General features: G+C 38.6%; 1 protein-coding gene across 1 annotated transcript; it reads left to right on the forward strand.

Moving 5' to 3' along the window:
* Positions 1 to 2,097: 2,097 nt before the first annotated feature.
* Positions 2,098 to 3,757, forward strand: LOC132053397 (phenolic glucoside malonyltransferase 1-like). The gene has a single exon (XM_059445417.1). It carries the CDS (start codon positions 2,228 to 2,230, stop codon positions 3,593 to 3,595), a length of 1,368 nt encoding a protein of 455 aa, XP_059301400.1. The 5' UTR covers positions 2,098 to 2,227; the 3' UTR covers positions 3,596 to 3,757.
* Positions 3,758 to 14,727: the final 10,970 nt, after the last annotated feature.

Here is a 14,727-nt window from a genome sequence, read left to right on the forward strand (position 1 = left end):
CCTTAAGGTGATATTCATTCAAAAAATTCTACAAAGATGATATTTCATCACTACTTCATTTATTTTCACTGCTAATCGCCACTGCCATCCACCATCACATGTTGCCGCTCATCACTATCAACTACTTCCACCCACCATCTATAAGCACTATCCTCAACCACAACCACCATCATCATCAATCATTACAGCCAATCGTCATCATCACTAGTCACCACTTACAATCATCACCACCAATCACCAATCACTATTGTCAATTACCACCATCAACCCCCACTATATATTCCAAACCACTGTTATCTGTCATTATCGTCACAGAGATTGATCTTTCTTACCAACCAAACATTGCAATGATATATACAATGATTTAAATACAAAGATTAATTAGCTCTCCACCAACACCAACCACATAAGCCGTCAAGTGCTCAACTAAGATGTTGTAATACCTGCATAAAACCGGATGATTTACAATAATAACCTTTGAAGTGAGTAATTTGAACTTTTAATCCTGCTTGCCTCATGTATAAAACTTAAAGTTTAATAAGTTTTGACTTTTGATCTTGAAAATTTATCAGTAAAAAACTCAAGATCACCCACTTTCAAGATTATTAAGTATAATTTCCTTCGTAAAACTTGACCATTTATGCAAGCGCATAAGGACAAAACCCAATGTAATTATGTCATAACTCACAACCAGAAAAACTCAGCGGTCCCAATTACGAAGGGACAGACTACAGTACTCTGTGGAAATGGGAATCAAAATCTTGTGCAATCAGCAACGTACAACTTTGCTTTTAACATTGTTTACTATTCACATATGCTTGTGGACTAAATTTTCTGAAGCTGAGCTATCAACTTCACTTTGTTTTCATTTGAACTCATTGATAACAAACGTGAAACATATGATCACCATATGATCTCCAACTAAAATGATGAACTTTTCCATGATTTGTTATTATTAATTTTGATGTATGAGATGAGTAACCAAGCAAGTTATTGAATTTTCATTTTTCTGTTTCTCGAGGAGAGATATATTTAGGATTTGAAATTTATGAATTTTGACATAATGCTTGCTTGCCATCGAACCAGGGGCGGACTACTAGAAAATCGTGATTTTCCGACAACAGTTGTAGCCGGAAAACGAGGATTTCCCGACCTTTTTCAGGTAGTCGGAAAATCGTGATGTGCGCTGATTGTTACACTCATGCTTCACTTGATGCACTTTTTGTGATCAGTACACTAGTGGAGCTGGAGTGCGGGTCTAGCAACTGTTGGAGATATTTGGGGTGAGCTCCTTGGATTTGTTCGCAGCACTAGACACCCTCCTCTATCTTTTTATTGTTGTCCTTCCTTACGGACAGATTTTAATTTGAGATTATTGTATTGACTATGTATTGGTAGCTCATGACTTGTAACACCATATCTCTGGGGGTATTTTTGGTATTTCTGTACTGTTTGGGTTTACGAAATTTTTTCACTATGTTGTTTAAACCCTTTCAAACTTATTATCGCCTTTTCATAACTAAAAAGGGTCCTGGTATGCTAGTGGGTTCGCCTAAATAGGTCGGGGTAGGTGACATTACAGTTTATTAGACAAACTGGATCACGATACTCCCTCCGTCCCAAAAAGATTTTCTCCTTTTGACTTGGCACAAAGTCTAAGGAACAAATGAAGACTTTTGAAATGTGTGATCCAAAATAAGCCTTAGATATTTGTGTGGCTGTAAATCATCTCACAAAGTTAAATTGTTTCTAAATATAGAAAGGGGACAATCTTTTTGGGACAGACTAAAAAGAAAAGGAGAACAATCTTTTTAGGACAGAGGGAGTAATATATTATTCATAATTTAAATGTCGTGCTTAATCAAACTAAAACAAAACATAAAAGGGATGGAATAGCTGGTGATCATCTCTAGTCCTCATATTTGCTTTTCTACCTGCAACAAATAACGAGTATGTAAGTAGGTTAAAAGACTTTAGGTGAAAATCATTTGTGCACTAAAAAAACGTGGAACTGAATTTCTGACCCACACCTAGCAGCATTTATCCAGAGATTCTTTTACTTTCATGTTCAGACAAATAAAGACGAAAGGCCTCCATATTGGCCACACATATGCACTACCGTGTTGTCAATAAGGTACATTTCATCAAAAGCAACATATTCATATTGCGTGCAATTCTATATATTTATTAGCCAAACAGACTCCCCTTTACCGAATTTTTTAGCCAAATGGCAATGGCTTCAGTGATTGAGCAATGTCAAGTTGCGCCACCTCCCGGTGGTGCAGCTGAACTGACACTCCCTCTTACTTATTTTGATCATATGTGGTTAGCTTTTGGTCGTAATCGACGGATTTTATTCTACAAGCTCCCTATTTCCAAACCCGATTTCGTCCAAACCATCATTCCTTCTCTTAAACATTCACTCTCCCTCACTCTCAAACACTATAAACCCTTAGCTGGCAACATTGCTTGTCCTCTAAATTCGAGCGGTTATCCTGAGTTGCATTATGTGACAGGAGATTCTGTGTCTGTTACCTTTTCTGAGACTGATATGGATAATTTCAATTATCTCATTGGTAACCATCCCCGAAATGCTAAGGATTTTTATCCCTTTATTCCTATATTGGCGGAACCTAAGGATGCACCCGGGGTCCAACTAGCCCCAGTCTTAGCCATTAAAGTGACACTTTTTCCGAATCTTGGCATATCCGTTGGATTTAGTAACCATCATGCCGCTTGTGATGGAAATACCATAGTAAGGTTCACGAGAGCATGGGCTTTACTCAACAAATTCGGCGGAGATGAACAATTGTTAGCAAATGAGTTCATTCCATTTTATGATAGGTCCATAATAAAAGACCCTCATGAACAAGGAGCTGCTATATGGGATGTAATGAAGAATTTTAAGCTGGAGATGCGTGACATAATTGTGACTCCTCTTGATAAAGTTCGAGGTACATTTATTATAGGACGGGATGACATAGCTAAGCTCAAGAATTTAATATTGTCAAGACGACCAAGCCTAACTCATGTGACATCTTTCACAATAACATGTGCTTATGTATGGACTTGCTTGATAAAATCAGAGGCCGTGATAGGAGAAGAGATAGATGAGAATGTAATGGAGTTCTTCGCATGTGCAGCAGATTGTAGAGCACGACTCAGTCCACCACTTCCTCCATCTTATTTCGGGAATTGTCTAGTAGGGTATACTGCAAAAGCAAGACATGTTGACTTAGTTGGAAAGGAAGGCTTTACAATTGCCGTGAAATTAATTGGAGAAAGCATTCAAAAAAGGATGAAAGATGAGGAATGGATCCTGAATGGTAACTGGTTTAAGGAATTTTATACCCTAGACATGAAACGGTGTCTTTCAATTGTTGGATCTCCAAAATTTGATTTATATGCTACTGATTTTGGATGGGGAAGGCCGGAGAAGGTAGAGTCCGTTTCTACTGACAGTGGAGAAGGTGCATCGATATCCCTTAGCAAGTCGAAGGACTCAGATGGAGATTTAGAAGTTGGCTTGTCTTTGTCCAAAACTCGAATGAATGCTTTTGTTGCTATATTCACTCATGGACTAAGCTTTCTGTAGTAACTCTGGTTAAAATTCTATTTTTACCCAAAAAGATAGAATTGCATTTTACATGTTCTAATGGATCGATTTTGAGATGAATCACTTGAAATTGTAGCTGTCATAATTGGACGCTTTTAATTGTAGTACTAGTCAAGATCAGAGTCCATATCATTTTCGAAATAGTATAGTGATATAAGTTGATTTTATCGAAGTTTAGATACTCTGTTACTTATAATCAAGATCAGAACCGTCATTTTATAATTAGCAGAGTGTAAAAGCTAACAAATAGATGGATTAATTTTACGTATGGATTAGGTTTACTATGTGTTCCTAAAAGTAGGCTGAAGTAGCTGAACCCCAACAAATAATTTCCTTAACAAGATATTGGATTAGGGGTCAAAGTTGGCGTCCCAATGCCAATGAACATTTTAGCAATATCTTGTAATATTCGTTTTTTATCTAATTTAACTTTGTGATCTGTTCTCTTGAGACGTTATAGGTGATGAAGAATAACTTTTTTACTTCAAAAATTCTTTTCCTTGATCAAACGAGCCCAACCCCTGTCTCCTTGCCAAACTACAAACAACGAGTGCGCGTGTTTCAAAGTGCTGTGAAAATCTGGGAAGCGATCGGTATAAATGATTTGCATCCAATAGGATCAAAATGACGGTTTTGTAATCGATAATTTTTTTTGAATTTTTCTATTTGTTCATTATCAATTAATTTTTGATAGCTTTATTTTCTGTCAAAACTCAAACAAGCTTTATTTTCTTGTTAACAATGTCTGAGAAAGAATAAACCATGAGATTGCAAGCATCTTCCTGTAGTCTTTAAGTAGAGGACTTTCAGGCTAAATGACATATCCTTGTTTTACTCTTTAACCTGTCTCTTCCAATGCTATATAACAATCAGAGTTCCTATAGGGGTCAAGAGTGAAATATGCTTCAATTGTAAATTAAAGTATGTTTCCATCGCTGAAAAGTAGATGGAACATTGTACCTTAAGCCTTAAGAAGGTTTATCGGTTACATCATTACTAAAAGTTGTGTCATTTTCTTTTCACAGAACTGGGGATTATATAGATTTTGTGTTTTATCACCATTACGCAAGGGTGAATTCGTATTTAAACATAATGTGTTACGTTTTCCATTGAACTAATTTTAATGATGAAATTATATAATGAGTTCGGACGTTAATATTTGAGGTCCTAGATGATTGATTAAGCGCAACTAATTAAAAATGAAGTTGAGTGGTCTCTTTTTCCCAAATTAGCTCCTTTTCATCTCTAGTCGCTTAATTTTCTGTCCACAACAGAATAAGTAGGTAAACTGGACTTGTGCAGAAAATCATTATTGAGAAGAACAACCAAAATTCGGACAAATAAAGATGAAAGCGCGCTTATACGTATGCAATATTGCCCTGTTTTCGATAAGGTACGTGCATCGAGACCCAACTTGATTCTATCTGTTCACATATGAAGTCACCCTTGAGTGATCAGAAGCCAGCGATGGAGCCACATACACTGAAGGGTGGTCAATTGATCCCCTTTATGGGGATAAAATAGTGTATATAGAAAATTATATTCCGTATATAGGTCAAATATCACTATTTATACAGATATATTAAATCTTGAACACCTTTAACGAAATTCCTGATTTCGCCACTACAGAAGCTATAGTTTCATCATATGTAGTTCTATATATTGATAAGCCAAAGTCCAAAGCCCATCCTCATTGCGAATAATCTCTTAGGCCAAAAAAGAAAAGGCAATGCTAATAGGAGTTTTGATGATTGTCAAACTGCTGGAGAAACAGAGAGAGACCTAGTTTGAGATATGTTCTCTCTCAGACGTCGTATAGTCGGCGATAGAATTTCGTGAAAAAGCATCGTTTCTTATCGCACAACTGTACAACAGTGTTGCGGCTCATGCTTTAAGTCAAACATGGGATGAGTGGTCTCCATCACACCCACGTGCTCCCCAATATATATACAACATGTTCCAACATATTGTGCATGTTGAAAAAGAATGAAAGGATCTTGGTTCTCAAAGCAGCAAGGGGAGATTCAAGCGATGAGGAATCCGAAATGGCTTATCTCACGCAGAGATCTCATAAAATGATCAGGAAAAATGGCGGAATCCTCAAGCCAGGAAGTTCCAGCAAAAACTTCAAGGGAAATGACAACAGCTGCCTCAAGTGTGGAAGATCTGGTCACTTCTTTAAAGAGTGCCCTCAAAACAAGCAGGACAATTATGACAGAACTGCGAGGAGGAACCAGGTTCCTGACAGAAAGTTCAGAAGAAAGGAAGCCACTGATGAGATAGTGAAGCAAGCACTTGCTGCATGGGGGGACTCCTCTAGTGAATCTGAAGATGGAGACGACAAATGGACTACATCAATGGTGGACATAGAAAATGAAGCTTCTGAACATAGAAAATGAAGCTTCTAAAAATGAGTCAATCTCTAAACTCATGGCTGAATCAGAAACAAACGATAATGATGATGATGATGATGATGAGAATAGAGAGGTAAACTTTCTTGATGTCAAGAAAAATTTTAAAGCATACTCTCAGAATAAACTCATATTACTATCAGGCGTGTTAATTGATGCATATCATGCTCTCATTGCTGAGAAATGTGAGCTAAATGATGAGATTGAGGAGGTGGAACAAGAAAGAAATTGACCTGTTAGTCTCCATTGGGGATATGAAGAAATAAATCAATAAGACTAACCACCTAAACATTATGTTGGAAAGTCAAATGAGAAAGGGTATGGAGACTTCTTCTAAAGGAAAGAGTGAAGCCAGTAAGGCTTAAGAGGAGCTTGAGAATGAGCTCAAGAAAGTGAAACTGAGTCTTATTGTGGATATGGAGAAAAATGAGCGACTGAAAGAAGAGGCAAGAGGTCAAGTTTGATCTTGACAAAGCTCTCAAGTGGACCTGGTCCTCTGATGTGATCACTTCCATGTACAAGAGTAAGGGAGATGGTAGAGAAGGACTTGGTTTTGAGAAAGAGAAAACGCCCTACAACCCACACAACAAGTATGTCTCCACAAATGAAAATTGGTTGTGCTCTCATTGCGGGAAAACATGTTATTACAAGAAGGCATGTAAAGCAAGGATTGAGTCCTTTCAGAGGAATAACAATTTTGTCAAAAAAGGAGATAGAATAGAAGGAGCTGGTTCTCAGAAGAGGGGCTCTCATAAGAAATGAAAGGAGCAAGTCCTCAAAAGAAAGGATCTCAGAGAAGGAAAAGAAATGTGTTGCCCATGTGGGCCAAAAGAAGTTTGATTCATCCTTTTTACAACTACAAGGGACCCAAACTTCTTAGGGTTCCCAAAGCAAACCAGTGATACCGCCTATAGATTGGGGAGAGTTAAAGGGTTGCCGTCAATATGGTTGATAAATAGTGACAGCTCCTAGCTCATAACAAAGGTAAAGAGGTCTCCCTTCAAAGCCTTCGTAGTAGGATGTGTGCCTTTGGTGACAAAAAGGAAGGACTCATCCTTGATGATTGATGCTGCTGGAAAGTGTGGAGCTTGATCTTGATGGATTTAATTGCTTAAAAATCTACATGAAGTTGATGACTGATGAGGATCAGAAGGAGAACTGGAGTCTGTGGATGTTGAAATCGAAGAACCAGGTGCTTGAAATCTCAGGGAAGACATCAGTCAAGTTTTAGCAAAGAGGGAAAGAGAACCTGTAACGATAAAAGGTTCTTTTTGGAAGAATATTTGATGTCAACTTATGCGAGGAGCCTGGTATGAAAGAATCAATGGAGATGGTGGAATTTCAAGGCTGGACTAATCTCTTTACTCCACCAACACCTAGCGTGTATGAAGCGGAAGTGACTAAACTGTACAATAGCTTATGCAGCTTTGATGATGGTGCTCTGGCCTTAACTGTAAATGGAACAGAGTTTGTGCTGACTGAGTCAGTACTTGCAGATATTTTAGGAGTAAAGACAGATGGAGTGAGAGCCGTAAAGGGAAAGGGATCCACTGGCTTCAAAAATGTCATTGTAAAGGTAGCAAGGTCTGAAACAAAATCAAGTCTTTACAAAAATGAGCTTAAGCCTGAGCACCAATTGGTCTTTGAATTAGTCAACAAGGTGCTTTTGCCAAGAACTGAGGGACGTTCTACCGTCACTTTGGCAAACTTGGTCCTCATGGAAGCTTTGACATCCTTTGAGCCAATCAACTTCCCAGCCATCATGATTGAGAAAATGATTAAAGTGGCAAGGACTGTGCAAGGAAAACCTGGTCTCCCCTACGGATTTTTTCCTAACCAAGGTATTTGTGCACTTCAAGGTGAGAACTGGAAAACCTTCTTTAGGAACAAAGGAGCACATGTTCTCTCTAGCCACCTTGGAAGACTGTGAGTATGTGCCAAAAGTAACAGGTGTTGCCAGCCCTTCCACCATCTTAATCTTGATTGAAGTTCAAGAAGCGGAGAATGCAGAGATTCAGCAGCTTAAGGCAGAGAATGCCCTTCTGAAAGCTCAACTGGCTGAACAAGCAAAAGAACTAGGTTCCCGCACAAAAGCAGCAGAAAAAATTGAAAGACTGTAGGCTGAGAGGGATCAGTTAAGGGTCAGGGTGGATGTACTTTGAGACCAAATGATAAAGGATCAACGAGCTAATAGTGATAGAGTTGATAAACTCCTTCAAGCATTAAACCGCCCCAGTAATCCTCCCTAGTCCCTGTCTTTCCAAACATGCTCCTTTTTTTTTTTTTTTTTGTTTAGATCCTGTACATCCGTTGGTTGGCTTCTATTGACTTTTGGTAAAATTGCAGTTTAATCATTATAATTTGTGTACTAAATTAATTACTATCTGCTTTTATGTTAATCTTTATTGGGAAATTACTCTATCTGTGTGCTTCATTGTTGGCTTGCTCACCTCTATTCTATTCATGTTTTGTTGCCTTAGTGGCTCCGAGTTAATATATCTGAACTTCTTACTGGCTGTTTTTTAATTACTTTTCGATGATGCCAAAAGGGGAATTTTGATTTATTACATGAGCGATGCTGTGTTTAATGGGGAAGGATTGAAAGTGATTGGGTAACCTAGTCCTCCAGGCTGTATATGCATCCTGTTGCTAACATGTTGTTATGATTTTAAAACTGTTCAACTTCGCAGAGGGAACATTGTTTCTAAGTTTGTCATCATCAAAAAGGTGAAATTGATAAGACTTCTACGTTTTGATGATTGTCAAACTGCTGGAGAAATAGAGAGAGACCTGGTTTGAGATCTGTTCTCTCTGTACGTCGTACAGTCGAATGAAAAAAGCTGTAAAGCTGCACTGCCCACTGCACAACTGTACAACAGTGCTGCGGCCCATGCTTTAAGTCAAACATGGGATGAGTGGTCTCTATCACACCCACATTCTCCCCAATATATATACAACATGTTCCAATATATTGTGCATCACTTGAAAACCTAAAACTATCTCATGCAAACCTTTCCTCTACAAGTTCTCAAGTGCTCTCAAGAACAAAGCCACTTACAAGCTGAAGTACCTGATCCAGACACCAGATTATGTCTATGTTCTTTAGGTTGTTGTGAGTCTTTGTTTGTTTGTGTCACGACCCGACTAGGGGCCATGACGGGTACCCGGAGCCGACTACCGAGCACCACTCATTATGCTAATCATCATACCCATCCTGTATGCATTTATTATACTCAACACATCTAGCCATAAGGAAACCATTATCACTTCCAAAACATGTCTACATTCATGTGCATAAGCCCCTCGGGCTATCAAAATGAACAAATATACAATGTAGTCATCATGGGACATCTACTACCTACACGTACGTATCTACGAGCCTCTACTAGAGTGCTAGACATAAGGACGGGATAGGACCCCGTCATGCCCAAAATATATACACAAAATAATGCATCAAAAATGGCACCTCCGGAATAATGAAGTGCTCCTCACAATGCCGAGTAGCTCCTGTGGAATGCGGGCCACCTCCCTGTCTACCTGTGGGCATGAACACAGCGTCCAAAATAAGATGGGCGTCAGTACGAACAACGTACTAAGCATGTAAGGCATGAATAATACTAACATAATACAGAAATAATGAAACATGAGGCGAAGATATAACCTGTACATCAATTGCCTCGTAAGGCGAATATTATGCCTGCTTAACCTTTTAAAAGAAACACATGTCATGCATATCAAGTATACCATCATCGTTAACCCGCGTCCGGGTAAATATCACACGCCGCCCACTAGTGGGGTCATATCCGGCCATCTAGGCACGGTGTAATCGTATGCAGCCCACCTTAGCGATGTCATGTCGGGCCATCTAGGCACGGTGTAATCGTATGCAGCCCGCCTTAGCGGTGTCATATCCGGCCATCTAGGCACGGTGTAATCTCATCATGAAGAATGCATAGGAGTTCAAGTAAAAGCTGTGACTCTATCGGAGTGACGTAAGGTCGGGGACCTCCGATTATACTATGGAGTGATCATAATCAGCATGCCTCACCTTGAAGGGACTAGCATCATAAGATGAGACTAGCAACAATGAGCAACATCAAAGAATTCATACCACAAGACCATTATCCTCACAATAACATCATGTCATAAGCTTTAAAATCTCTAGACATAGATTCATCATCATCATTATCATAATCATAACTTATTTTTTATCTATATCTCATGCGTAGATCTTAATAGTCATAGCCTTATAATTTCCGGAATATGAGAAAGTCATGGAAAGTTAAAGGAAGTCATATTATAGGAGTCATTCCTTAGAAAAAGAAGGGACTATCCTCACATACCTTTGTGTCTCCTTAACCCTAAACGCTCTTCTTCCAAGCTTACGATTCCACATTCAAGAGAGTTCGCACTATAATTAGATAATCGAAAACATACTTAAGCTTAAACTAATGCGACCAAGAGCTAATGAAAATTGGGCAGCATTTCCTTTGTTTTTACAACTTTCTTCATATAATAAACAACTCCCAAACATCCATAACAACATTCATAATATCATAATCAATAGATTCTTCAAGTTCAATGTTATCCAATTCTCACAATTCCTTACCAAAATGATTCATGACCATAACTATGGCACAACACTATATTCGTTCTCATATAATACTTCTTTAATGTCATTTGTATCATTTACAACAAGATTTTACTCACAACATATCAAGAGTCATGATTTATGTCAAACTACTATTCAAGATTGCCATCATTTTCACATTTGAGGTCCATATTCTACTTTCTTCCCCAATCCAAGTCTTTCAACCATTCACTATTCTTAATAACATAAAATGATCATAAAACTCACCTTTGATTAGGTAGGAATGGGTTTTGGATGAAAATGCTCCATGTGAGAAAACCCCAACTTTAATTCTAAAGGGCTTCTTGGTGTCACGCCCGAACTCCGGGCTCCGGACGTAACACGACACCGGTGCTCGATCGCATATGACCGAGCGAACCAATCGGCTGGCCGAATCAACATGTGATATCAAAACATAACTGAATGTGGAAACAACAAAACACATGCTGATATACTAAAGGTCTGACTGAAATCATAATGCGAAAATACTTAGACAATCTGAAATGTCTGAACGTAGCCAACATGGCATAAACCAAAACAACTGAATAACTGCCAACAAGGCTAACATAATAAATATCTGACTGTCTGAACTGTGTCTATGAAGCCTCTAAGAATACTGAATAATAGAGCTGTCTATGAACTGAAATAACTGGATAGCTGACAATGCCCCGAAGGAATTTGGGGCTCACCAGTAGCTGATACGTGTATTCCTAAAGAGCTGAGTCGTCAACCTGTATATCGTTGCCTGCATCGCGAGATGCAGGCCCCCAAGCAATAAAAAGGGACATCAGCACATTTGAATTGTACTGGTATGTAAAGCAACTGAAGCAATAAAATACTGAAACTGAAACGAAATCGATAATCAGAATCGTAATAGCAAGGAAGAGAGATACGAATACTCCCCGCTCCGTATCCGAATCATCCGTATTATCTCGTGTTTGTATATGTGGGGCCCTCGGCCCAATAATAAATGCACGCTATGGCCTCGGCCTAGTAGTGCGTCGGTCAACGGCCTCGGCCATGTATACGTATACACAAGACCGTATCGTGCCTCGGGCAAAATCACATATGTTTAATTATGGTTAATTAATAAGGACCGAGACCATAACAACAATGAACAATGTCGAACCGAAATAGACATGCGGACTCGAATTGGAAACACCGATCGTTTCGAGCATACCGAATTTCTAGACGAGACTCATGTGGTAACAATACATAAGTCTATAAAGATTACGTGCCGAGTTCATGATATTCAAATTGACAACCATGAACGAATTCTCAGAATCGCAACCCTAGAAGATAACAGCTTCTATATCATATCATGAAACTAGGGCTAAACTATATTCTCGAGTCAAATTACCGACAAGTATGAAGAATGAGGCGTAGGAGAATCATGAACATTCCCTAACGTAGATAGTTAGCCTCACATACCTTAATTCCAAACCTTTCGAGCGTAATACAATGTTCGTCACCCCTTTCAACTTTGATCTATATGAATACAAGTCAAAGGGATTCTATATTAGCAATAATATTCATGTTTTGGTCATCTAAGCATTTTATCAAACACTTGGTGGGCATGAAGCTCCATAACCTTCATTAATGGTGTTTTCTTCACCCAATCCCCATTCTATTACTTCTAGTTGATTCTACAATCTCAATTAGGTGTAATTAACATCATTCTCCATCACCCATATGATTATAACAATCTCAAGTCAACAATCCAAAACCCTACTATAGTTCGTGTAATTCTCTTTACTAAACCCATTTACTATTCTCCCAAGAACTCATCAATTCACTATTATGAATGATTAGAGTGTGAAGCATTACCTTTTTGGCGTTCAATCCTCTTGAATTTGGGTTCTAGGGTTTTCACCTCCAACAATAATGTTCCAATCACAACTCTATGGATTAGAAGGGTTTACTCAAGTTAGAAAGCGATTAGGGACTTGAATTCAATCTAGAATCATGATAAAACTTACCTTGGAGGGTTCTTGAGGCTTGGGACTTGTTTCCTCTGACTTGAGGGTGATTTTTCGTGACTAGGGTTGTTAGGAAAATAAACTCCAAGGTTAAATATAACTTAAAACGCGAAATCCAACTTTTAACCCGAAATCGACCTGTTTCGCGATGGGTCCGCGATGCGGGTGAATTGCGCAACATTCTGCAGGTAACTACTCAGAGTTTCGTGATCGGTGTGTGTCGGTTTTGCACAGTGTTCGGTAAAATAGGCATAACTTCTTGTACATAGCTCTGTTCAAGGCCCATAATATACCGTTGGAAAGCTATTTCAAAGGGCTACAACTTTCATGTTTTAAGTTTCCTCAAATTCCCAACGGATGTTTACGAAATTCGACTGGAATGCAGACGTATCAAAAACTTAGCCGATTCTATAGACTTTTAAACGCCTTACTATTAGCCATATTGAGACGATCATATCTCCTTGCTCCGATCTCTCGATTGGCCTGGTCCTTATATCGTTAGAAAGCTATTTTTATGTACTACAACTTTCATTGAGGGTACTTTCCCAAATTCCCAACTAATCAAAGAGTTATCACTGCCCGAAGTAGGCCTATCAACCATTTTCGCAAAACGTTCAAGCCTTCAATTTTTCCACTAAAACTCTAATGATATGAGTCTAACCTTAGTTCTAAGATACGGGGTGTAACACTTGGCCTCTAACAACCCTAGAGATCATCCTTGCACTTAATTTCCTTGGATTAACGATGTTTGATCTTTGATGTCTATTCAATTTGTGTGGGTATGATGTATAGAATACTCTATAGACTTCAAGAGATGTGGAGAAAGTGATAGAAATGAAAAATAAGAACTTGGGTCTAATATATATACTTGCAAAAATCTGACCCGTCGTGGATTTATACGGATACTTATACGGTCCTTATAATTTTATACGGTCCGTATAAGTGACCGTATAAGTCCATCAGAGACTGTTCCATTCTGAAACTATTATACGGAACATTATACGGACCATATAAAGTTATACGGACCGTATAAATGGTCGTATAACCCACTTTTCTCCCGTACTTGTTCTCGTCGATTCGTTTGATCTCCAATCCTTATGGAACCTTCTTAGCACTTGTTTAACACTTCCTTAACAATCTAAGGAGTGTTATAACTTTTCCTCAAGACATTATTAAATCAACATTAGCTCGGTACTTTGCAAATCTTTTTCAAAACACGACTTATACTTTACATTCTTCAATGAACTTTCTTCTCTTGCCTCGAATGTTTTTCGAACCTTAATTAGAATCGTTAAGTACCCCTTCTTACTTGTAGGGACATCATATACATCTTACCCTGCGTTAGTCTATTTACCGTGCAACGACATGAAATTTTTCGAGGTGTAACACTTTTCCCCCCTTTAAAAACATTAGTCCTCGAATGTTAAGTTCTCGGGAATCCTACCGAAATTTTGCCAGAGTTTCGCCTATAATATGGCGCTACCATCCTGTCACAATAGCCCAAAATAACACTGCCACTCAGGGCTACGATATCACATCACACAATATGTTCACACACGACCAAAAGATTTAAAAGTATTGCATTGCATACCTGGGGGCAATGGCGTTTCATCTTGAACCTCTTCTGGGAGTGGAGATAAATGCGTATAGTTGGACTTCGTACCCTCTTTCGCTTCTCAATGCATCTCTTCTACTTCCGCGTCCTTCCCTAATATCTTTTCAAAATGAAATTTTCGCACTCCAATGATTTAATACCCTCTCATTCTTGCAAGCTTTATGCGACCACCGATGTATATATCAATTCTAAGCCATCTTACAGGTCTTTTCATCTTTCTTAAAGGCTTAACGTACGTGTCCTTAACATACCTTGGGAAGTTAGAAAACAAGCTCTATCCGCTCATTTATTCCAAAACGGAAGTTTACTAGAATGGCCCATTTTTCCCAAATCTCTCGAAATGTATCGATCTTCAGACACTGGTAGAGAACTAAGAATTTTGACAAATCTTTCATAGTAGCTTATATGATTCTTTTCAATTGCCACGCCTATTTCAGCTCTAGATTCATCCTCATTCTTGGCCAGTACCACGAAAT

This window comes from Lycium ferocissimum, chromosome 4, assembly GCF_029784015.1.
Source record: "Lycium ferocissimum isolate CSIRO_LF1 chromosome 4, AGI_CSIRO_Lferr_CH_V1, whole genome shotgun sequence".
NCBI classification, from domain to species: domain Eukaryota; kingdom Viridiplantae; phylum Streptophyta; class Magnoliopsida; order Solanales; family Solanaceae; genus Lycium; species Lycium ferocissimum.

Coding starts and splice junctions, on each gene's coding strand:
- LOC132053397 (XM_059445417.1), top strand. CDS start 2,228: ATGGCAATGGCTTCAGTGATTGAGCAATGTCAAGTTGCGCCACCTCCC.